Source organism: Scyliorhinus canicula, chromosome 9 (assembly GCF_902713615.1).
Source record: "Scyliorhinus canicula chromosome 9, sScyCan1.1, whole genome shotgun sequence".
In the NCBI taxonomy this organism is placed as follows: domain Eukaryota; kingdom Metazoa; phylum Chordata; class Chondrichthyes; order Carcharhiniformes; family Scyliorhinidae; genus Scyliorhinus; species Scyliorhinus canicula.
In genome coordinates, this window is record NC_052154.1 from 64,079,502 (window position 1) to 64,106,006 (window position 26,505).

General features: G+C 42.4%; 1 protein-coding gene across 7 annotated transcripts in view; it reads left to right on the plus strand.

Annotated features, from left to right (window-relative positions):
• ctcf (CCCTC-binding factor (zinc finger protein)) overlaps nucleotides 1-26,505 on the plus strand; it is a 71,811-nt gene that overhangs the window by 12,043 nt on the left and 33,263 nt on the right. For all 7 annotated transcript variants that reach the window (XM_038806780.1, XM_038806784.1, XM_038806785.1 and 4 more), the window contains exons 3-7: nucleotides 1,335-1,505; nucleotides 5,858-5,991; nucleotides 18,329-18,449; nucleotides 24,829-24,978; nucleotides 25,932-26,092. In XM_038806780.1, coding sequence (XP_038662708.1) covers nucleotides 1,335-1,505; nucleotides 5,858-5,991; nucleotides 18,329-18,449; nucleotides 24,829-24,978; nucleotides 25,932-26,092 — 737 coding nt within the window. The remainder of the gene's footprint in view (nucleotides 1-1,334; nucleotides 1,506-5,857; nucleotides 5,992-18,328; nucleotides 18,450-24,828; nucleotides 24,979-25,931; nucleotides 26,093-26,505) is intronic.

A 26,505-nucleotide genomic window follows, 5' to 3' on the forward strand; every position in this document is an offset into this window, starting at 1 on the left:
CTATCTCTTCCCCCTGCCCCCCAGTAGACTCACAATGAGAAGCGCATGCATAGATTTTTAAATAAATTTAGAAGTGCTACTTTCTTACTTTAACTTACATTATGCTACCATAAGTTAAATATAAGTTAAAGTAGGAAAGTAGCACTTCTAAATTTATTTTAAAATCTATGCATTTATTTAAAAATCTATCCCCCCCCCCCGTAGACTCACAATGGGAAGCGCATGCATAGATTTTAAAATAAATTTAGAAGTGCTACTTTCTTACTTTAACTTACATTATGCTACCATAAGTTAAATATAAGTTAAAGTAAGAAAGTAGCACTTCTAAATTTATTTAAAAATCTAAAGTGAGCCGGCCGCTGAAATTGACACTGCCGGCTGATTGGAGGGAGATTTAGTGAGAGAGGAGCAGCGTTCCTGGTAAGTTTCTGTGGGTTAGAAACTTACTTTAGTTCACTGCAGAATTATTACATTATGCTACCATAAGTTAAATACAAGTTAAAGTAAGAAAGTAGCACTTCTAAATTTATTTAAAAATCTATGCATTCGCTTCCCATTGTGAGTCTACGGGGGTCTGATCTCTCCCCCCCCGCCCCCCGTAGACTCACAATGGGAAGCGCATGCATAGATTTTAAAATAAATTTAGAAGTGCTACTTTCTTACTTTAACTTACATTATGCTACCATAAGTTAAATATAATAATTCTGCAGTCAACTAAAGTAAGTTCTTATCAGAACTCTGATCGAAGGTTTTATCCAATGCTTCCGGTCCAAAAAAAAAGTTGCAGAGCCAAAAAACCCCCATCGTGGATATCCGCGGCTCGGATGCAACGCGGGTTGTCTTGTACCCCAACACCCGCGTTATAACGGGGGACTACTGTATGTTCATACGAGAAGAAGTTCCTCCTCATCTCAGTCCTAAATCTGCTCCACCTTTGAGGCTATGTCCCCTAGTTCGAGTTTCACCCACCAGTGGAAACAACCTCCCTGCTTCTATCCTATATTCCCATCATAATTGTATATGTCAATATGTTCATATGCTGTGCTCCAATTTCAACATGTTTTTGGGGTAGTAACTGGCAATTTCTTTTCTAAATAGGAGCAAATTCTTTCCTAAATAAGAGCAAACAGGAGAATAAGAGGGCACGGTATCTGTGTGTACACAGCAAGTTAGAACTGATACAATTTCTACGCTCCATCTTTAATAGTAGATTGAGGGTTGTGGGGGGGGGAAGCATGGACAGTATCTTGTATCTGTGTACCAATTTTCTGGGGATCACGACAATGCTTGTAACAAAATTAGATTTTCAATTACCATGTTTGATTTCATTTTAGGAGTAAAGAAAACATTCCAATGCGAATTGTGCAGCTATACTTGTCCCCGACGTTCTAACCTAGACCGCCACATGAAAAGCCACACTGATGAGCGACCGCATAAGTGTCACCTTTGTGGGAGAGCTTTTCGAACAGTTACGCTTCTGAGAAACCATCTCAACACACACACAGGTAACAAAAGCATCTGCTTCAATTGAAAATGTGGTATGTCAGGATGTTTAAAACGTTGAAATGTCAAAATACTGTTTCTGTTCTGAATGCAATATTTTAAGATTTCCTACAAAATTATAAAAAGATTAAATGATTGGCAGATTTATCTTTGTCCAGTAGCTGCAAAGATTACATGTAATTCTTGCCACATAAACATGTTCCATTCAAAACTAATTTTATTTCCTATTAACCATCATTTGTACATTTTTCATGTGCAGGCAGAAATGGAAACACCATTTGAGTTTTCAGACTACACCTGCTACCTGCCTGATGACACCAGCAAGAACCTGTTCTTGTGTTGGATGTTACAATAAGATCACCTCTCATTCCTCTAAACCCCAGTGACTAGAGGCCCAAATTGCTCAACTTTTTCTCATATGACAACTCCTTCATCCCAGATAGCACCTGAGTGAAAAGTCTCTGAACTGCTCCCTCTAGGTCAGGGGTGGGCAAACTTTTCCGTGCAAGGGCCACATTCAGAAATTCACAATTCACAAAGGGCCGCATAGTATATTAAGTAAAATAATTACTTCACCCGGTTATGATTCTGGGCACCTCATATAGAACAGTACAGCACAGAACAGGCCCTTCGGCCCTCGACGTTGTGCCGAGCAATGATCACCCTACTCAAGTCAACGTATCCACCCTATACCAGTAAGTAACCCAACAGCCCCCCCCCCCCCATTAAAAAAAATTTATTATTTTTTTTTTTAATGACTTGGTGGGCCGCAGAAATACCTTTTGGCGGCCCGCGGGCCGTAGTTTGCCCATCCCTGCTCTAGGTAGTATTCTAGGTATGGTCTAACCAATGCCCTGAACAATTGTTACAAGGCTCCCCTACTTCTATACTCCATCCCCCTTGCAATAAAGGCCAACATTCCATTTGCCTTGTTAGTTATTTGGTGTATCTGCATAATGACACCCAATGACATACAATGACACCCAACTCCCTCTGTACTGCAACATGTTAAATCTCTGTCCATTTAAATAAGCTACTTTTCTATTCATGCCAGTAACCCTCATTTTCCCACATTATACTCATGTGCCATTTTTTTGCCAATCCATTAACATATCTATCCCTTTGCAGATTCATATCCTTCTCACAACTTGCTTTTCTACCTACCTTTGTAATTTGGCTACAAAGCAGTCTGTAACCGTACCCAAATCCTAAACAATTAATGCCCCCAGCACTGTTCCGTGTGGCACAGCACCAATTGCAGTTTCCCAATCTGAAAATGATCCATTTATCCTGACTCTCTTTTCTATTAGTTAGTTAATCTTTTATTGGTGCTGATATATCACTCCCAGCAACCTTTTTATGTAACATCTTATTAAATGCTCTTTCAAATCAAAGTACACTATATCTACTGACACCCCTGAATCCATCCTGCTTGTCATGCTCAAAGGACTCTTAAAATTTGTCAAACAATATTGATTGCCTGATTGTATTAAGCTTTTCTAAATGTCTTGCCTCTTACTCTTCTAAACTCCAGTGAATACAAGCCTAGTCTGTCCAACCTTTCCTTGTACAACAACCTGCCATTCCTGGCAGTAAACCTTCTCTAATCTGCTTCCAACACATTTACATACATCCTTAAATAAGACGACCAGTACTGTACACTGTACTCCAGTAGTGGTCTCACCAGTGTCCTATACAGCTGAAGCATAGCTGCCTGACTTTTCTATTCAATTCCCCTCCCATAAACTATAACATTCTATTAGCTTTCCTAATTACTTGACAACCAAAAATTAAAAATATTCAAACATACTTTTTTCATACAGTTTTTTTCAGGATTCCTGTCCTAAAATTTTCACCAACAAAATTTGCAACCCAGATCTCATCCCCGAATTTTCTTTCTTGCAGTTTTTGCGTAATTAAAAGATTGTAATTTTTTGTATAGTATGACATAATTTAGCAAATTGGAAAAGTAATCAAGTTATGTTCACCACAGCTAGAACTTGGTGTCCTTGGTGCATTTGTACAGGACATTTTGCATAGAATCCCCTGCCTGGAATTCCAACTTTGCAGGGGAGGTGGAAATATTACTAAATTATTTTCCAATCGTTGAATATCCTCCTCTTTCACTAGCAGTTAACAGATTCTATTTTACTGATGGCTAGAAATTATAAAATTGGATCGATGATGGTCCAACAAAGGAGATGATGGGAAAACACTGTCAATACAATACTGTCGTTACAGCACTGAATCTTCATTCTAATGGGCATTCAACATACTGGTAACCACACCCTCAAATTATTGTAAATATAAAAGAATGAGGAGATTTTCAACTACTTAAGCTACATGATTCTCATTTGAATAATGGGCTGACCTGAGGAAAATCTACACCTGTTATAGGATCTTGCTTGCAATTTGCATGGAGAAATGTCAGAGCATGACTGTTGCACGCTGATTCCATTTCCTCCAGGTGTTGAGGAAACCAGAGGCCTCTCTGAAAGCATACATTTTTTTTGAAGAGATTCTAGTGGGGCCAAGAAGCATAGGGCCGTCAACTTGGTGTTCCTGCACCTGAGTCAGAAGGTTATGGGTTTGTGTACCACTCGAGATAACCTTGTGAGCAGCGAGTAGAGTTCTGAACTCTACTAGATTGACATCAAGCAGGATATTCATGTCCAATTGGAGTGGGCTATCAACACCCATTGCATCTAGCCAATTTTCCTATGGGGATTTATAAGTCAAGCTAACAATCTATTCACATAAAATGAACTTTTTTTATAGAAACATCCCTGAGCATGATCTGTTGCATGTAAAGCAGTGGAAGAGTGTTGCCTCATGCAGCAAGGCACAGAAGGGGAGTGCTCATCCAGGCCCCACAAATCTTCAGGCCTGATACTGGCCTGTTGGCTCAACAGGCATTCACTCCCACATTCGTCGACCCCATACAGATATTAAATACTGCCTGGATGCACATTACAACTGGCTGATTTCTTTGTCAAAGAAAAGGCCCAACTAAAGCGGAGTGCCCATTTGCTGGCTACAGTTCCCTGGAGAAGCCCACACGTGAAAATTGTTTGGGCCTTTCCTCTACTGCAGTGGAGATGACATTTCTTTCCCCTTCTTGGATGTTGGCAGACTATGTATTTCTGAGTGCTGAAATATTGAATGTGATATTTCCTTTTGTGACATTGAGATGCAAAACCAGTCTTCTCAGCTCTTCTTTCTGGCTCTTTTCTGGAGCAGAGTGCGGAGAGGCCTGTGTTATAAATGCTTGAGTACAAACTTAAAGGAGTGGTGCTGCTTCCTTGCTCAGGTCCCTAAGCGCTCAGGATTGGTGATTTGTAGACAATTAGCCTTTGACATAGTGTCCTAACAATTCTGAAAATAACAGAAGGTGATCCAGGGATCATGGGTAATTTTCTGGAGGTAGCAAGAGAATTTGAGAACAGAAGGCCGGTGGCCTTAAGCGTGCTGAGGTTTTCCTAAGATTAGTGTCCTCGTGTTCCTATCCATCTGGAGTAAAGGAAAAATAGACTTGAAACTCACTCAACAGAACACTTTGTTTTGTTCAAAGTGGACAAAAATCCTAAAAGTCATGCAAATTCATGTTTGCAGTTATTGGTTGACTCATAGTTTAATTCTAGCTCTTCATTTGGAAGAAAACTGTTAAAAAAATGTCCCAAATTTAAATCAGGAAGTTCCATTACACGAAAAGTGCAACTGCAAATGTGCATTGAGGTTTGTAAACCACCTCCTGCTGCCTTGGGAAAGCAGGCAGAACAATCAATGACCCCTCTCACCCAGGTTATTCTCTCTTCCAACCCCTTCTATTGGGCAGGAGATACAAAGTCTGAGAACGTGCACTAGCAGATTCAAAAACAGCTTCCTTCCAGCTGATACCAGACTCCTGAATGATCCTCTTATGGACTGAACTGATCTCTCCATTCATCTTATCTACTGAGCAGTACTACACTCCGTATGCTTCACCCGATGTCTGTGTCTATGTATTTACCTTGTGTGTGTATATCGTATGTCTAATTTTTTTCATTTATGGACTGATCTGTCTGGACTATACGCAGAATAATACTTTTCACTGTACCTCGGTATACGTGACAATAAATCTAATGAGACTTATTTTTAAATTGTCAATCAATTTATGAGTTGAGATGGGTGAAATTTTCTGATGTGAAAAATGGTGATTGTTTTGAAACTGTAATTTTATTTAAGCCATATGATTAATAGCTTGAATGTCTCTAAAACTGGAATCTAATGAAGTATAAAACTAGACACTGCGACTCAACACCAAATTTACAAAAACATGAAGTGAAAATTAACAACATCCTTGTAAACTTTGTAGGTACTAAACCACACAAGTGTCCTGATTGTGACATGGCATTTGTAACAAGTGGAGAGTTGGTGAGGCATCGTCGTTACAAACATACCCACGAGAAGCCATTCAAGTGCTCTATGTGCGACTATGCTAGTGTGGAGGTAAGAAGTTAAATACTGAAGAATGATAGAATTTCTATTGATTTTTAGGAAGTGGCAGCAAAAACCAGCATGGGGTTCAATTTATCAGAGGAAGATTCATAGGAATGTGAAATTAAACTGACTGGATTTTATTTTTGAAACATTAGTATAGGGGCACATAATTGTATTTTTGACCAAATGGTTTGTTTGTTTGAGCTGATAATCCAATTTCCTCTCCTTACTAGAACCACCTGCCTAGCTTTGCCTGTAACATTGCCAGCCTTCACCCATACCTCATAGAATCTCTACAGTGCAAGAGGAGGCCATTCGGCCCATCGAGTCTGCACCAATCCTTCGAAAGGCCACCCAAACAAGGCCCAATTCCTTGCCCTATTCCTGCAACCCCACCCTAGGGGGCAATTTAGCATAACCAGTACATCTTTGGACTGTCGGAGGAAACCGGAGCGTCCGAAGGCAACCCATGCAGACAGTGGGAGAATGTGCAAACTCCACATAGTCACCTGAGGTCGGAATTGACCCCAGGTTCATGGTGCTGTGAGGCAGCAGAGCTAGCCGCTGTGAGGCAGCAGTGCTAGCCGCTGTGCTGCCCCGTGCCTCAGCCCAGTTTACCTCTAGACTCATTTATTGTAATGCCTTCCTGTATTGCACTCTCCCGGGCTGGTTTAGCTCACTCGGCTCAATCGCTGGCTTCTCAAGCAGGCCAGCAGCACGGTTCGATTCCTGTACCAGCCTCCCCGGACAGGCGCCGGAATGTGGCGACTAGGGGCTTTTCACAGTAACTTCATTGAAGCCTACTTGTGACAATAAGCGATTTTCATTTCATTTCATAAACTATGGAGTTACGATCACCACCTTTATCTAAGAAGCCTGAGTACTGTCAGAAAGTGACTCAGTTGACCTAGGCTAGGACAATATAGAGTAAATTCTACTACCTGGGGAATGATGTGGCAAAGCAGATTACTGCTCATTATAGATTTTTCAGATTTTCCATTTGTTGATGTTATTGGGATGTTGCAAGAAGTGAGGGACAATGTAGGAAGGAACTCCTGAGTATGGGATCTAGGTGGCTGAAACCCTGATCAGTGGTGATCAAAGCAAAGATGGGAGTGCTGCATAAAGCAATAACACCATTCCCATTTGCCTTGAGGTAGACATATGAAGATGTCAAAGTTGAGTTGTTTGGATCCTGATCATGAAGAGCCAATATCGGCCAATTCCAAAGGTGTAATGGACAAATAAATGAGAACAATCAGAAACTAAAGGGACAATAAGAAGTGCAAATAGTGTAGGTGGATTGGCCATGCTAAATTACCCCGTAATTGGATGATTTTTTTTTTAATGCCTCAACGCCGTTACCACTAAACTGTTTGCCATACAATCTCCCTTCATCGTCCCCATGTTATTTGATGGTTTGTTCTCCCTGGATACCATACCCCCCTCCTTCAAATCTGCAGTCGTCATCCCTTCAGAAAACCACTTGTTGACCTCTGTCCTTTCAGGCTGCCACCCCATCTCCAACCTTTTTCTCTCTAGTCCTTGAACGTACTGTCGCCTGCTAAATCCATGTCCACCGTCCTCCGAATTCCTTATTTAAATCCCTGACATGGTCTTAAAATGGCTCTTAGCAAAGTTACAAATAATTGTACTGTGACTATTATCACCTCGTTATTTTTAATCTGCCTGCAGTCTTTCGCATGATTGAGCACATATCCTCCAGCCCCTCTCCACTGTTGTCCAAATTGGTAGGACAATGTTCTCCTGGTTCTATTCATATCAATCTAGTCATAGCCGGAAAATGGCCTGCAATGTCATTTCTTCCCTCTCCTGGGCAGTGCCCCCAATATCTGTCCTTGAACCCTTCCTTTTTCTCATATACATGCTGTGCCTGGGGATATCATCAGAAAGCGCATAATTTGTTATGCCAAGATTTGCCTGTTCTAAGATGCTACTGGCCAGCTTCAACCCTCCATAAATGTGAAGTCATCCAAAGCTGCTGCCTATATCTTAACTCACCTATATATAACTCTCACCAATTCCAGTTCCCCCATCACCCCTGCACTCACCTGAAGTCAGGGTTGAGCAGTGTCTCTTTTAAAATTCTCTTGTTTTCAAATCCTTCTCTGTAAACTCCTCCAGCCCAACAACCTTCAGATATCTGCGCTCCACCTATTCTGGCCTTTTGGGCATCCTCAGTTTTAATCATTCCATCATTGTTGGGAAGGGAATCATATGTCCTATGGACAAAGGGGAATCGGTGGATGTACTGTAATTTGATTTCCTGAAGACATTTGCAAAGGTGCCGTACCAAAGGTTATTAGCAAAAATTAAAAGTTCATGGTGTAGGGGTAACATATTGGCATGGATTGAAGATTGACTAGCTAACAGGAGTTGGTGTAAATGAATCCTTTCCTGGTTGGCTGGATGTGGCAAGTGGTGTGCCACAGGCATCAGTGCTAGGGCCTCAACCGTTACAATTTATATAAGTGACTTGGATGAAGGGACTACAGATATGGTTGCTAAATTTGCTGACAACACAAAGATAGGAAAGTAAATTGTGAACAGGATGTGAAGAGGCTACAAAGTGAGTGGCCAAAATTTGGCAAATGGAGTATAATAATAATAACCTTTTTATTCACACAAGTATATAGTTACTGTGAAAAGCCCCTAGTCGCCACTTTCTGGCAGCGCCTGTTCGGGTAAGCTGGTTGGGGAATTGGGATAAATGTGAAATTGTCCAATTTTGGCAGGAAAAATAAAAAAGCTTATTATCTAATGAGAGATTGCTGAACTCTGAGCTACAGAGGCATCTGGGCGTCCCAGTGCATGAATCACAAAAAGCTAGTATACAGATACAGCAAGTAATTAGGAAAGCTATTAGAATGTTATTTTATTGTGAGCGGAATTGAATATAAAAGTAGGGAAGTTATGCTTCAGTTGTACAGGGCATTTGTGAGATCACATCGAGAAGACTCTGTACAGTACTAGTTTCCTTACTTAAGGAAAATGTAAATGCATAAGAAGTAATTCAGAGAAGGTTTACTGGACGGATGGGTGGGTTAAGGCTTATGAGGAAAGGTTGGAGAGGTTACGTTTGTATCTCCTAGAATTTAGAGTAAGAGACAACTTGTTCGAAACCTTTTAAGATCCTGAAGTGTATTGACCGGGTGGATGTTTCCTCTTGTCAGAGAATCTAGAGCTAGGGGTCACTTTTAAAAATAAGGGGTTGTTAATTTAAGCCAGAGATGAGCGGTTTTCTGAGGATCATGAGTCTCTGGAACTCTGTTCCTCAAAAGGCAGTGGAAGAAGAAAAATTTTAAGGCCGAACTAGATAAATTCTTGATGAACAAAAATATGAAAGGGTATTGGAGGTTGGTGGAAATTTGCGGTTGAAGTTGCAATTTGATCAGCCAAGATTTTATTGAATGGCGGAGCATGCGCAAGGGGCCTATTCTTGCTCCTAATTTGTATTTGTGTTCATATGTTCGAAATTCTGGAATTCCTTCCTGAAACCTCTCTGCTTTTTATCTCCTCCTTTTGGATGCTCCTTGAAACTTTTCTTTTTGACTAAGCATTTAGTCATCTATCTAGTATCTTCCCATGCGATTGGGTGTCACTTTTTTGTTCGTTTGAGAAATGTGGGCATCGCTAGCAGTCATATTTATTGTTCATTCTTAACTGTTCTTGAGAAGTGCAAATGGTGCTTGATGCTCCTGCAAAGTTCCTTGGCACTTGTCCTGCGTTAAGGTACTAACTAGAAGTTGTTGTCTGAAGTTAACTGACACCTATGTCTCCCAGCATATGTCTGGAAGAAAGATGAAATATAATTCTCAAAGTTCACATTGATCTTTGTTACAGAAAAGCATGTATGGTTCTGATCTTTGTTACAGAAAATCATGTAAGATTCTTAACAGGCAAAATATAAAAATAAAACAGGTGCCAAAGTAGGGCATATAAAAAAGGATAAGCAATATCTTAGTTAAGGCGCTGTGTTTTCAGATGGGGAAGCAATTGAAGAGGTGAGTAGTGAAGAAGACACGGTCATCAACTTGATCTTGCTGTTGCTTGTTCTATTTGTAACCTGCCCCTTCCTGCTTGATTGTTCTGTCTTTAGTGCATAAACAGATTGTGAGGATGTTTGTTTTCTGTGAGAACATGATACAGTTTGATATTTATGCTGTTAGAACCTTATAACCACCCTAGCACATAACTATATGGTAAGCTAATTCTAATTTGTCTACTGCGTGCTTTATTTCTTGAAAGGATAGTTTAATTTATTTTAGAAACCTAAAGCAGTATGTAAGAAGAGCCAACTGACTATCTATCTAGGCAGCTTCATACTCATGGCTTCCCCTCTGGATCCTTCTTCTCCATCGATTCTTCTGACCCCACTCCTCCTTTCGTTCTTCGCTGTGTATTCGCAAAAGCCTCTGACCTTCCCCTCTATGACTCAAATGATTTGTCCTTGACAAAGGCCTCAGCACCATCCTCTTGCACGCGTACCTCCGTGAATTTTGAGCGTTGTTAGAATTCTTCTGTCACCTTTGCCTCAGTACCACAGTTCTTTGGCCAGGAGTCTTATTTCCTGTATATCGCACCCATTTACCCATCTCCCTTATTCTCATTTGAGCTTGAAAGAGATCTACCATGCGGATCTAGTGGCACTTGCGAACACTAAAACTCAGTAGAAATTTGAGTTCAAACTTCTCGGGTGCAATTAAGGATCGTTTATTGCCTCTATTTGATTACAATTGAGAATCACTTAAATCTTATTCTCTAATAATTCCAGCTAGCAAAAAGGACTTAGAGAAGCAACTTGTACACAATTTAACTTTTAAAAAATACAGAAATGGTTTCTTGCTTAAATTCAAAGCAGCTTGCATTTACTTCAAGAGTTAGAGTGCAAAAGTGAAAGTATAGAGAAAGCAAATCGTTTAGATCATAGTATAGATGATTCATGAATAAAGATGGCCATACGGGCCCTCATGGTTATACAAAATCATATCAGTCTTTAACTATCTATTTACACCTCTAAGTCATCCTAATTGGTTTGGGTTAGAATCAAATGAGTTTGATTTGGCGGTTAGCTGTCAATCTTGAATCTGCAACATTAGTTATAATTGTTCCGTGTCTACATACTTGTGTATGTTAAGGAATGCGATATTGTGCTGTTATCGTGACCAGCTTGAACTAGTCTTTTGCTGACTTAGCTGTTATAACAATAGAGCCTTCATGTTACTGTGTCGTTGCTATGGAGTCTGCCCTGTCCTTGGACTCTGTCTTGAAAAATGTATTCATTAGTTCAGTTAAAGTGTTTGTTTTAATCTCTACTGCTTTTGCATGTATCCGGTTCTTTTGTGTTTCTGTTTTTATGTTGTACGGTTTTGCTAGAATAATGGAACTTAGTAAACTGAATTATGCTGTGTTAAGCTGTTTTGTAAGCTGTTTGTTTTGAGATGACCTGAGGTTATGAGAGTGTTGAAATCCTTAATTTAAAATGGGTAAAACTGGGGCTTAATATTTATCCTAAATAGCTATCTTTTACCTATCAGGTGTATTAGGAAATAGTTAACTTCTACAGAGCTGGACCCTGCTTTCTGGCCTATTGCCTCTGTAGATCTTTTATTGAGAACAGTAAGCAAGACATTGCCATCTCAGTTTCTCTGCTTCTCTAACCTATCTTCCCTCTGAACTAGTGGCATTCATTCTCTCTGGTTTCACCCTAACATTGTCATCAAGCACCATCTGATTTCTCCTCCCCCCACCCCCCACCCTGTCTGCTGCCAATTAAATTCCTGCAAAGAAGTCGACGAACGTTTGCCACTTCCGGTGAATTCTAACAGTGACCCCCATCGAGGCAAACTTGATTTTCTCCAAACAGAGCAAGCTAGCAATGTCCGATAGCCAGGTCTCTGACTTTGGGGGCTTTGAGTCCCTCCATGCCAATAGTATCCGTCTCCGGGCTACCAGGGAAGCAAAGGCCAGAACATCTGCCTCTTTCTCCTGGATTCCCGGTTTTCTGACACCCCGAAAATCGCCACCTCTGGACTCAGCGCCACCCTTCTTTTTAACACCGTGGACATGACGTCCGCAAACCCCTGCCAAAATCCCCTAAGCTTTGGACATGTCCAAAACATGTGGACGTGGTTTGCCGGTCCTCCTGCACATTTTGCGCACCTGTCCTCCACCCCAAAGAATCTGCTCATCCGGGCCACTGTCATGTGAGCCTGGTGAACAACCTTAAATTGTATCAAGCTGAGCCTGGCACATGTTGCAGGCGCGTTGACTCCCAGCTCCGAAAGTCGTCCTTCATTTGGTCCACCAGCCGGGCCAGATTCAATTTATGCAGCCGGTCCCATTCCCGCACCATTTGGATGCCTAGGTACCCAAAGCTTCCCTTTTTTAAGTGAAACGGCAGCTCTCCCAGTCGCCTCTCGAGTTCCCTCGCCTGGACCACAAACATCTCACTCTTTCCCATATTAAGCTGATACCCTGAAAACCGGTCAAACTCCCCTAAACCCCTCATGATTTCTTCCATCCCTTCTATTGGGTCCAAAACATACAGAAGCAAGTCATCCGCATAGAGCGAAGCCCTGTGCTTCTCCCCCCCCCGTCTCTCTCTCTCTCTCTCTCTCTCTCTCTCTCTCTCTCTCTCTCTCTCTCTCTCTCTCTCTCTCTCTCTCTCTCTCTCTCTCTCTCTCTCTCTCTCTCTCTCTCTCTCTCTCTCTGTCTTCCCCACCCCCGACCCAGGCTCTCGGAGCAATTGCCAACGGCTCAATACCCAGCGCAAACAACAGTGGAGAGAGGGGGCATCCCTGTCTCGTCCCCCGGTGCAGTCTAAAATAGCCCGATGTTGTCTTATTCGTCCGTACACTTGCCACAGGAGCCTGACCCAGTCAATAAAGCCCTGCCCGAATCCGAACCATCCCAGTATCTCCCACAGATAGTCCCATCCTACCCGATCAAAAGCCTTTTCTGCATCCATTGCGATCACTACCTCCACCTCCCTACTTCCGGGGGCATCGTGATCACATTTAACAGCCTTCTTTCATTGGCGACCAACTGCCTGCCCTTAAACCCCGTCTGGTCCTCCCAATAGCGTCCGGAACACAATCCTCGATCCTGGGAGACAAGATTTTGGCCAGCATCTTGGCATCTATATTCAACAGGGAGATCGGCCTGTGGGACCCACACGGCTCCGGGTTCTTGTCCCGCTTAAGAATCAGCGAAATTGTTGCCTGTGACATCGTCGGCCCCAATATCGCTGAGAACCTTTTATAAAATTCCACTGGGTATCCGTCCGGACCCGGGACCGTACCCGCCTGCATAGCCTTCAAGCCCCGCACTATCTCCTCCAGCCCAATTGGGGCCCTCAGCCCTTCTACCCATTCCCCGTCCACCTTTGGGAAATTCAGACCCTCCAAGAAGTGCCTCGGCCCTGTAGGGGTTTCCGACCTGTACAGCCTGCTGTAGAAATCCCCAAGCGCCTAATTTTCCCCTGCTGAATCACCAACCAGGTTCCCATCTCTGTCCTTTACTTTCCCTAGCTGCCTCCCTCTTCCTAAGCTGCTGTGCAAGCATTCTGCTGGCCTTCTCTCCGTGTTCATAGATCGCCCCCCCTCGCCTTTCTCAACAGCTCCATCGCCCTCCCTCTGGTCAGCAAGCTGAACTCTGCCTGTAACCTCTGCTGTTCCCTTAAAAGCCCTGCCTCTGGGGTCTCCGCATACCTCCTATCAATCTGTAGTAACTCCTTTACCAGTCGGTCCATCTCCGCCCTGTCCACCTTCTCCCTGTGGGCCCGGATTGAGATCAGCTCCCCCCCCTGACCACTGCCTTCAGTGCTTCCCACACCACCGCTGCTGAAATTTCCCCGTGTCATTGACCTGCGGGTAGCTCTGAATACATTTCCTCAGCCGCTCGCACACCCCTTCATCCGCCAAAAGTCCTACATCCAACCTCCAGTGCGGGCGCTGGTTACTGTCTTTACTACCCTGCAGGTCAACCCAGTGCGGAGCATGGTCTGAGGTTGTGATCGCTGAGTACCCCGTGTCCACCACCCCTGCCAGTAAGGCCCTGCTCAAAACAAAGAAATCAATCCGGGAGTACACTTTATGCACGTGTGAGTAGAAGAACTCCTTCAACCTCGGCTGCCCAAATCTCCATGGATCCACCTCCCCCATCAGCTCCATGAACCCTTTTAGTTCCTTTGCCATTGCTGGCACCCTGCCCATTTTCGAGCTTGACCGGTCCAAGCCACGGTCAATAACTGTGTTGGAAGTCCCCTCCCATGAGCAACCTGTGTGAGTCCAGGTCCGGTATCTTCCCCAGCATCCTCTTTATAAACTCCACAACATCCCAATTTGGCGCATACACATTTACTAATACCACCTGCACCCCCTCTAGCTTCCCACTGACCATAATGTACCGACCACCCACGTCCAAAACTATTCTACCCGCCTCAAACACCACCTGCTTATTGATCAGGATCGCAACCCCTCTAGTCTTTGAATCTAGTCCCGAGTGAAAGATCTGGGTGATGCTATTCTTATTTGGCACACTAATCTTGATTTGCAAGTGGCCAAATGCCTACTCTTAACATTTCCCCCTCCAGTCCCTGAACCTTGACCCCACCACTGAAAAATCAAGGGATTGTTTCTAGGACTGACCTAATTTCTTCTGAAGATCTTCTCTCCACTGCCTCCAAGTTCCGCGACCTTGAACAAACAGCATCTTCCCAAAATCCATGAATGCGAGTGCCCTTATAGACCCATCAGTTCAACCTGTTTTGCTCCACTGAACTAATTTCTTGTCCAGTCTCTTCCCATCCACATCCAAGAGTCTTTTGATGCTTTCGGTCACTTTCCAGTTTCCTGGTCCTAACAGTCTCCTTTTCACCATGAGCATTCAATCCTTCTGCATTTCCATTCCCCCCCCCCCCCCCCCCCCCCCCTTCCTTTTCTTGACTTCTGCCTTGATTATAAGCACGTTGACTGCCACAGCTATCTTGACTATGCTTCCTTGCACCCTGGTTCCTCTAAAGACTTTATACCATTCTCCCAGATTCTCTGTCCCTGTTGCATTTATTCTGCCCGCCCCCTCCCCTGCACATCCCCTCCTTCATTGAAAGCCTTTATTCATTACATCTCTAACTTTTCTGAGTAGTGATTGTTCATCAACTTGAACCATTAACTCTTTCTCTTTCCACAAATGCTGCTAGACCTGCTGAGTATTTACTGCATCTTCTGTTTTTATTTCAATTTCTCGCATCCACAGTTTTTTGCTTTTGCATAAGAATTACTTTTCGTACTCACTTTAGATACCTGGGAGTGCAGGTTGTTTGAGATGGGGGGGGGGGGGGCGGGGGGCTCCGTAGGTACAACATTTCTAGTTTGGTGGGGAGGGTGAAAGCTGATTTGGCAAGGTGGGATGGTCTCCCTCTGTCACTGATGGGTCGGGTACAGGTGGTAAAATGAATGTGTTGCCATGATTCCTATTTATTTTTCAATGCCTGCCGATTTTCCTGCCAACGGCATTTTTTAGAGAGATTGAAGGGATGATTACCTCATTCATATGGGGAGGGAAGGTGGCTAGAATTAAAAAGGTGCTACTACAGAGTGGAGCGACGCTCCAGGGGAGATACCCGGGGAGTCCAGTAGTAATAGCTTCGTTGAGAATTTGGAGGCAGTTTCGACAGCACTTCGGGTTGGGGGCAGGGTCAAGGGAAATGGCGATTCGGGGGAACAATAGATTTGAGCCAGGGAAGTGGGGTGGAAATTTTTGGAGAGGGGAGGAGAAAGGAATTGGGACACTAAAACATTTGTTTCTTGGGGGTCGTTGTGCAGGATTGAAGGAGCTGGGAGTGAAGTATGGGGGAAATATTTAGATACATGCAGGTTAGTTGGGCATTATTTTGTGGTTTTACCCACCATTTGGATAAAAGTATTCATTGGTATTGAGGCAGATTGCATCAGAAATACCTACATTAATGTTCTTTGATATGTGCAATACACAGAGGACCTAAACGGTCACTGAATTGACCACTTAACAAAAATAGGGGGGAATGCACCCTATTTATATTACGCTCTGATATTTAGAAAAAATGTAATCTTGGATTTGAACAAATATTCTGAAAGCCACTTTAAATGCTTAGGCAGGCCACTTATCAAAGCTCATGCCAATATAAATTTGTGCTAATTGTCTACATTAGACCATTTAAAAAAGTTTGTGATATTTTTGCGCTTTGCCACTCTGTCTACAGATAGGAGTTTTCTACTTTCAAACTATCCTGCTGATCAGCAAAATATCCAAAAACGCTCTCGATTTGTGCACATATGCTGACTAAATCCATCTCTACTTTCCTTGATGCTCTCATTATCTTTAAATTATCAGATTGCTTTTCTGAGCAGAAATTTCCTCCAACAAAATATTGGGAAGTCTGAAAAGCTGCTGTTGTCTGCAAAGAAATAGTTCCACAGTCACTGGCTCCATTATTCTCCCAGGCAAACATCTGATGCTGAACCAGACTGTTTGTAACCGTTACTATGTTTGACCCTGAGCTGAACTTCCAATCACGCCTGTGCCATCACTTACACTGCCATTTTACACCTCCGTAATATTGCCTGACTCCCTCCTGCCTCAGCTCTTCTGCTACTGAAACCTTCATCCATGCCTTCATTATCTCTGGACTTGACTATTGTGCTACGAATGCCCAGTCAACCTTCAACAAAGGTTAAAATACTGAACCCGATGTGTAACGTTTTTAAGTTTTAGGACTATCCAGAAAAGTTAGATTTGTTCTGGGGGTGATAATATTAGAAATTGGGCTTTGGTATTTTATAAACAAAGCTGTTAAAAGACAAAACAATATTTAAACTTTCAAACTTCACACTTCTAGCACTAACAGATTATATGCAGTTTCTTTTTAACACACAAGGTCCCATTAAACAAAACTTGGCATTAAAATACAGCTCTCATTCCACTTACACATTCAGGCAAAGGCAGCACTTTCAGTTAGGAAGGCATCTTCTCTTCGGACGTCTCATTCAGAATCCCTTTTGAAAGCTTCATCTCTCACTAGCAATGGCTGCTCTCCACAGCCTTCTGCTTCCAGTTTTCCTGACCTGTCTTCTTGGCTCCCATTTGCTTCTGCCTTTGTTCCCAAAGGGATTTCTCTCTCGCGCTTTCTCTCGAAGCAACGGCCAGTCCTTCAAACAAATCTCCCCCGAGGTGGTCAAACTTGAATCTATTCTTGTTATTTGGCTGATCGCCCATTCCCGTTTACACAAAAGACCAGGTCTAAGCCATTTGTGTGCACCTGCCTCCATTTATAGACCATTAGGTCGTCAGACTCTGTTAATAGGATAATGGCTGGTCAAATAGGAATGTCCCAAAAGACAATGGGTCTTTGATGAATCACATTATGCACTCTTAACAAGTTTAAGTCTGAATGGGAGCCTGTGACTCAGCCTGGTAGGGCAACCCCTTTGAGTTCGGGCTAATAGCATTTTCCTTCAATCTATTTAAACCTTTAAATTGTCGGCTTCTTTTTGGGACCCCATTTCTGAACCCAAATTTCTAATATACTCCCTTTCATGATAATTGCAACACACTCCTGGCCAATCTCTTGCATCTCGCCCTCTAATTTTGAAATCTGCTGCTTGTGTCCTACCTTACAGTAAGTCCTATTCATCCGTCATCTCTGCACTTTCTGATATACATTGTCTCTCAGTTACGTAACACCTCAGTTTAAAAATTCTCATGCATTCGTCCATGGCCTCACTCCTCCATATCTCTAATATTCTCTGGCCTTCGATCCCTCCCAGATCTCTGCTCCTTTAATTCTGGCCTTTTGCCCATTCCCGATTTTAGTACTTCACGGTAGCATGGTGGTTAGCATAAATTCTTCACAGCTCCAGGGTACCAGGTTCGATTCCCGGCTGGGTCACTGTCTGTGTGGAGTCTGCACGTCCTCCCCGCGTGTGCGTGGGTTTCCTCCGGGTGCTCCGGTTTCCTCCCACAGTCCAAAGATGTGCGGGTTAGGTGGATTGGCCATGCTAAATTGCCCGTAGTGTCCTAAAAAAAAAAAGTAAGGTTAAGGGGGGTAGTTGGGTTACGGGTTACGGGTGGATACGTGGGTTTGAGTAGGGTGATCATTGCTCGGCACAATATTGAGGGCCGAAGGGCCTGTTCTGTGCTGTACTGTTCTATGTTCTATTGGTAGCCACAACTTCAGTTTTCAAGGCTCTAAACTCTGCAATTTCCTTTGTATTTTCACCAGAGATGTAAATAGCTGAGAGTTCTCGTATATTAAGGCTGACTAACTGTTCGTTTGATTTTACAGGTTAGTAAGTTAAAGCGCCACATTCGCTCTCACACTGGAGAACGCCCGTTCCAATGTAGCCTGTGTAGCTATGCTAGCAGGGACACCTACAAGCTGAAAAGGCACATGAGGACCCACTCTGGTACAGTAATCCACATCTTACTCTTATTTGAAATTGGGTCCTATTCTACCTATTTTTGAACTTGTTATGGCTGCATCTATATGGTGAAAAATGTGCATTTTGTTACGAATATTTTACTTTGCTGGCAGATATCAATTGTGTCCTTCACAGATAATTTAAAGCATGTGATTGGATTATGATGCTGAAAAGTTGCAACATAATGTCATAACCTATTGTGTTCAGTCTATTTAGATTTTGGGGGATTTATTTCAACATTTTTCTCTAATTATTATGATCTCCATTAGAGACGGATAACTTTAAAAAGATAAATTCAAACCTCCAGTTAATAGCTGAAAGAATGACAAGATTTCTAGTTTTCAAACATTTACTGTTACAAATTATTTAAAAACACTTGACTAATCACTGTTCTACTTTCATAGCCAACTTATATTTTAAACTGCAGAAAGGTGATTCACCATTTAACTTCTAGCTTGGCTGAAAATCTCATTCTGTGGTTATATGTTACATTATTGCTTAAGTGGACGCCTCATCCTCGTGGGACTAGTCTTAAAATGATCAGCTCCTGATGACCTGCTTCCTTCCTTGTTACTTTACCAGCTGGGTAACTTCTAATTCCAAAATTGCCTTTAATTAACTAGAACAGTATGTAATGGAACCCACGAGGGAACAAGCGGTCCTAGATCTTGTCCTGTGTAATGAGACGGGATTGATTCATGATCTCGTAGTTCGGGATCCTCCCGGAAGGAGCGATCACAATATGGTGGAATTTAAAATACAGATGGAGGGTGAGAAGGTAAAATCAAATACTAGTGTTTTGTGTTTAAACAAAGGAGATTACAATGGGATGAGAGAAGAACTAGCTACGGTAGACCGGGAGCAAAGACTTTATGGTGGAACAGTGGAGAACCTTCCAAGCGATTTTTCACAGTGCTCAACAAAGGTTCATACCAACAAAAAGGAAGGACGGTAGAAAGAGGGAAAATCGACCGTGGATATCTAAGGAAATAAGGGAGAGCATCAAATTGAAGGAAAAAGCATATAAAGTGGCAAAGATTGGTGGGAGACTAGAGGACTGAGAAATCTTTAGGGGGCAACAGAAAGCTACTAAAAAAGCTATAAAGAAGAGTAAGATAGAGTATGAGAGTAAACTTGCTCAGAATATAAAAACAGACAGTAAAAGTTTCTACAAATATATAAAACAAAAAGAGTGGCTAAGGTAAATATTGGTCCTTTAGAGGATGAGAAGGGAGTTTTAATAATGGGAGATGAGGAAATGGCTGAGGAACTGAACAGGTTTTTTGGGTCGGTCTTCACAGTGGAAGACACAAATAACATGCCAGTGACGGATAGAAATGAGGCTATGACAGATGAGGACCTTGAAAGGATTGTTATCACTAAGGAGGTAGTGATGGGCAAGCTAATGGGGCTAAAGGTAGACAAGTCTCCTGGCCCTGATGGAATGCAACCCAGGGTGCTAAAAGAGATGGCTAGGGAAATTGCAGATGCACTAATGATGATTTACCAAAATTCACTAGACTCTGGGGTGGTCCCGGTGGATTGGAAATTAGCGAACGTGACACCACTGTTTAAAAAAGGAGGTAGGCAGAGAGCAGGAAATTATAGGCCAGTGAGCTTAACTTCGGTAGTAGGGAAGATGCTGGAATCTATCATCAAGGAAGAAATAGCGAGGCATCTGGATAGAAATTGTCCCATTGGGCAGACGCAGCATGGGTTCATAAAGGGCAGGTCGTGCCTAACTAATTTAGTGGAATTTTTTGAGGACATTACCAGTGCAGTAGATAACGGGGAGCCAATGGATGTGGTATATCTGGATTTCCAGAAAGCCTTTGACAAGGTGCCACACAAAAGGTTGCTGCATAAGATAAAGATGCATGGCATTAAGGGTAAAGTAGTAGCATGGATAGAGGATTGGTTAATTAATAGAAAGCAAAGAGTGGGGATTAATGGGTGTTTCTCTGGTTGGCAATTAGTAGCTAGTGGTGTCCCTCAGGGATCCGTGTTGGGCCCACAATTGTTCACAATTTACATAGATGATTTAGAGTTGGGGACCAAGGGCAATGTGTCCAAGTTTGCAGATGACACTAAGATGAGTGGTAAAGCGAAAAGTGCAGAGGATACTGGAAGTCTGCAGAGGGATTTGGATAGGTTAAGTGAATGGGCTAGGGTCTGGCAGATGGAATACAATGTTGACAAATGTGAGGTTATCCATTTTGGTAGGAATAACAGCAAACGGGATTATTATTTAAACGATAAAATATTAAAGCATGCCGCTGTGCAGAGAGACCTGGGTGTGCTAGTGCATGAGTCACAGAAAGTTGGTTTACAGGTTGCAACAGGTGATTAAGAAGGCAAATGGAATTTTGTCCTTCATTGCTAGAGGGATGGAGTTTAAGACTAGGGAGGTTATGTTGCAATTGTATACGGTGTTAGTGAGGCCACACCTGGAGTATTGTGTTCAGTTTTGGTCTCCTTACTTGAGAAAGGACATACTGGCACTGGAGGGTGTGCAGAGGAGATTCACTAGGTTAATCCCAGAGCTGAAGGGGCTGGATTATAAGGAGAGGTTGAGTAGACTGGGACTGTACTCGTTGGAATTTAGAAGGATGAGGGGGGGATCTTATAGAAACATTTAAAATTATGAAGGGAATAGATAGGATAGATGCGGGCAGGTTGTTTCCACTGGCGGGTGACAGCAGAACTACGGGACATAGCCTCAAAATAAGGGGAAGTAGATTTAGGACTGAGTTTAGGAGGAACTTCTTCATCCAAAGGGTTGTGAATCTATGGAATTCCTTGCCCAGTGAAGCAGTTGAGGCTCCTTCATTAAATGTTTTTAAGGTAAAGATAGATAGTTTTTTGAAGAATAAAGGGATTAAGGGTTATGGTGTTCGGGCCGGAAAGTGGAGCTGAGTCCACAAAAGATCAGCCATGATCTAATTGAATGGCGGAGCATGCTCGAGGGGCCAGATGGCCTACTCCTGCTCCTAGTTCTTATGTTCTTGTGCTGCCCTGTGGGGGTTACACTTTAGATCCCTCCTGTAGCTCCAAGCTGGACAAATCTTCCAGCCATCTTTAAATCTTCTCAAACATGGTCTTCTATCGGAGTGTGAGCTCTGACCAGGGTTCTGCATGGTGAACAATAGATGTCAGCATCATCTCTGGTTAAGGTGCAGGCTCATTTTTTAAAATGTTATTCCTTTCTTGAGAATTACAACACCAATGCACAGAGTAGATGGGGAAAGCCCCGATCTATCTGATGTTCATGGGTTTACAGAGAAACCAGGAATCTAATTTTTAAAATGTCTCCCTCCTCCCCATGGCAGGAGGTGGTGCAGTGGTTAGCACTGCTGCCTCATGGCGCTGAGGACCTGGGTTACTGTCTGTTTGGAGTTTGCACATTGTCCCCATGTTTGCGTAGGTCTAGCCCCACAACCTAAAAGATGCGTAGGGTCGGTGGATTGGCCATGTTAAATTGCCCCTTGATTGGAAAAAAGAATGAGGTACTTTAATTTTTTTTTTACATCTCTCTATGGCAATGGGATGCACTTTTAGTTTTGTATCTAAGAAGAAATCTTATTAGCTAGCTTTGTTCCCAACTCTTGTTCATCTTAGAAATAAATGGATAGTTTGCAGCGCTGCTGTTTTCAATTTGATACCTGGAACACCTTTCTGGGACTTTGAGAGACTCTGCGTCTATTGTTGGTATACTCTGAGACTGGCCATTGTCCTCAAATGCAAATATCTTGCACCCTCTTCAGTAAAACAATTGGAGTTTTCATTTCATCTCTAACAATCAAACTACCCAAGCTTACTGCCTGGCCGATTGCAGAACAGGGCAGTTGACCCCCTTCCTTCACCCTAAATTTAAAGGGACATTCCAACATGAAATTATCTAATAAACCAAAAGGCACCGCCCTGAAACATAACCGTATAATCTTCGCGATTGTAGCATCTTCTGAGATATAATGCATCAAAGTGTTGGAGAGCATGATGAGCAAAATCTGTACTGGATGAACTGTGGATGCCAATCATTTGGCACATGCATAGGTCTGCCTGAACACTTTTTGACCAACATGCATCGGTGGAGAAGTGATGTTTGTTAGCCTGTAAGACCATCAACAGCAGCCAAGGAAACTCAGTGAGAAATCACCAGTCAGGGAGAACAGTTCGAAGCATAATTCTGGCAATGTAATGTGACAACACTTTGGGAGCTGTTGGCTGAAAATTAATGTAGGAGCAGCTCAAATGCCTGTGGTTCTGAAAACCAGCAAACCATTTCTTTAGGATAGCAAAGTATTATATTAAGGTGGTAAAAGAGCACATTTCTGCATACTCATTTATTGAAACAGTTGAATTAGACAGTGAGTGGCATTGTCTGGGGCTGTCACAGTTGAGAGAGATTCTGTCCGTGCCTGATATTCATATTTGAATTAGTGATTCCAAGCTAGCATTCTTTCTTCATCAGACTCTTGCTGCTTCACTCAATGATCTGCCTGAAATAATCATACATCAGGGACTGAGGTAGCCATCTACAGGTCCAGGTCAGATGCAGCCTGTGATGGTACTTGCTCTGACCAATTACTCTCTTCTCTGGTCTTTTTCACATCTGACTAGCCTTGGAGAAAGAGTGCATGATATCTGCCACGGCTTGAGACCTTCAGTGGCTGATTAGCACCATAGGGACTTATTGTTAAACAGGTTAAAAGCCCATGGTGTTACGGGTAAGATCCTGGCATGGATAGAGGATTGGCTGACTGGCAGAAGGCAAAACGTGGGGATAAAGGGGTCTTTTTCAGGATGGCAGCCGGTGAGCAGTGGTGTGCCTTGGGTCTGTGCTGGGTCCACAACTTTTTACAATATACATTAATGATCTGGAAGAAGGTACTGAAGGCACTGTTGCTAAGTTTGCAGATGATTCAAAGGTCTGTCGAGGGACCGGTAGTATTGAGGAAGCAACGGGGCTGCAGAAGGACTTGGACAAGCTAGGAGAGTGGGCAATGAAGGGACAAATGAAATACAATGTGGAAAAGTGTGAGGTTATGCACTTTGGAAGGAGGAATCTAGGCATAGACTATTTTCTAAATGGGGAAATGCTTCGGAAAGCAGAAGCACATAGGGACTTGGGAGTCCTTGTTCACTATTCTCTTAAGGTTAATGTGCAGATTCAGTCGTCGGTTAAGAAGGCAAATGCAATGTTAGCGTTCATGTCAAAAGGGCGAGATTACAAGACCAGGGGTGTATTTCTGAGGCTGTATAAGGTTCTGATCAGACCCCATTTGGAGTATTGTGAGCAGTTTTGGGCCCCATATCTAAGGAAGGATATGCTGGCCTTGGAAAGGGCCCAGAGGAGGTTCACAAGAATGATCCCTGGAATGAAGAACTTGTGTGAAGAATGTTTGAGGATGCTGGTCTGTACTCGTTGGAGTTTAGAAGGATAAGAGGGAATCTTATTGAAATGTACAAGATACTGCGAGGCCTGGATAGAGTGGACGTACAGAGGATGTTTCCACTTGCAGGAAAAACTAGAAACAGAGGACACCATCTCAGATTAAAGGGATGATCCTTTAAAATCGAGATGAGGTATTTTTTCAGCCAGAGGGTGATGAATCTGTGGGACTCTTTGCCGCAGAAGGCTGTGGAGGCCAATTCACTTAGTGTCTTTAAGACCGAGATAGATAGGTTCTTGATTAATATGGGGATCGGGGAGATGGCAGGAGCATGGGGATAAGAAAATATCAGCCATAATATCAGTCTGGCGGAGCAGACTCGATGGGCCAAGTGGCCTAATCCTGCTGCTATGTCTTATGGTCTTATGAATGCATCTTGAACAGCAGCAACAATAACTACGTTTGGAGGATTGATCTGCTTTCTCGTGGTTTAGTTCTTGAGTTTTGCCACCCTAAAAATGGACCATTTTTATTGGACAATTGGGACCAGTGTCCCGTTGTTGGTGTACTTAGAAAAGGGAAACCAGCGGTTGAACATTTCAGATCTATCTGGTTTATACCACCTTGGGCAATCTATTTACCTAGTAAGCTATAGTAGGTGCACAATGCGCATATTTACAGAAACTAGTTCCTATATTTGCAGCTCATCAACACTTGCTGAAAGATATTTCTTACATCAGATGTTAGAGTGCTGTTTTTGTTTTTTTTGTGGGGTGCTACTGTTTTCCTTTCCAAATTACGCTGGTGTACTTTTTTGTAAATATTGAAGTTAATCTTGTGTGGGGATGAATTCCTAAATGCTTTAAAATTTAGCTTGTGTTGTCTTTGGCTTTTAAGTTGTACTGATCAAAAAATAGGACCCATTGTGGTTCAGTGATCAGGAGGTTCTAAAATGTGAATTTCTGAAATAGGCGAGAAGCCATACGAATGCTACATCTGCCATGCTCGCTTCACTCAAAGTGGAACAATGAAGATGCATATTTTACAGAAACATACAGAGAACGTGGCAAAATTCCACTGTCCACATTGCGACACTGTTATTGCTAGAAAAAGTGATTTAGGTAAGTATGTTAAATCTTTAAAACCTCGAATATAAATATACAAATTAGGGAAATTACTATTCCAAAGCTATTAATTTATCAGCAGACCAAGTTTGTCTGTCTCCTGGTTGTCTGTGTAACTTGTGACAAATATTAACACAACTGTGGCACAATTTGAGCATTGAAAATATCCATATCCAAGAAAACAGTAACCAGGAACACACAAGTCAACCACAAAGCTAATGCTGTACCCCATCTGAACAGATGAATTAATTATTTTCAAAAATTAATCTAGTGCCTTTGATTCCTACCTGAAATATCACAGGTTCTTAAGAATGTCTCATCGTGGATGTTGCTTTCCAAGTTGGAGGGTACAGGCGATCACTTCATTTTTATTTCTCATTTACCTCTAGTAAAGTATAAGAATTATATGGAGTGGGTAGAGAAAGTTGTTTATGAAAATTGGTTTAGTAAGTTGGAATTTAATGAGTAATACAAGCATTTTTTAAAAAGTGATGCTCGGAGAACAAAATAAATGCAAGCTCATACCGGAATCGCATAGAGTAGCAAATTGTGACTAAAGCATGTTCTTGTACTATGCTATAAAATGATGCTGGCAACTCAACTGCATGGCAACCCCCATATTTTTGATATGGAGATGCCGGCATTGGACTGGGGTGAGTACAGTAAGGAGTCTTACAACACCAGGTTAAAGTCCAACAGGTTTGCTTTGAATCACTAGCTTTCAGAGCACTGCTCCTTCCTCAGGTGAATCCGAAAGCAGTGTTCCGAAAGCTAGTATGTGTCAGGTGTGAAACATTTGTGGTGTCCCTTGTCTGTAAATAAAATGCATTAATCTTATCATTCAGGGCGACGCAGAAGTCAAAGGGATATAATTGTGTAATCCAGTAACCTGTTGCATTTAATAGTGCTTTAAAGTATGAGTTCAATCTCTAGCTTCCTTCCCTTCACAGGTGTTCATTTGAGAAAACAGCATTCCTACCTTGAGTCAGGCAAGAAGTGCCGTTACTGTGATGCAGTCTTCCATGAGCGATATGCCCTCATACAACACCAGAAATCTCACAAGAATGAGAAACGTTTCAAATGTGAACTTTGTGATTATGCATGTAAACAGGTATTACAATCAAATAAACCTAATGATCAATCTTGCTGTGGATGGCAGATGGGTAAATTCAGTGAATCCTACATTTTAGGGATTGCAATATAGATGGCTTTTGCTGAAAGTTCGGTAAACCCTGTTTTGATGGGCTAATGTTGTCATTCTGATACATAACTTTATTTGCAAGTAAGAAATACTTGGATCATATTAGTGTTCTATGGATTAAAGATTTACAATTTTAAGAATGTAAATCAAATTGTTACATGCTTCTACAATTAGAATGGAGTGATCATTAAATTTGGACGCCTGATATGTAATTTGGAATACTTATAGAATCATAGAATTTGCAGTGCAGAAGGAGGCCATTCGGCCCATCAAATCTGCACCGGCTCTTGGAAAGCGCACCCCACTCAAGCCCACGCCTCCAC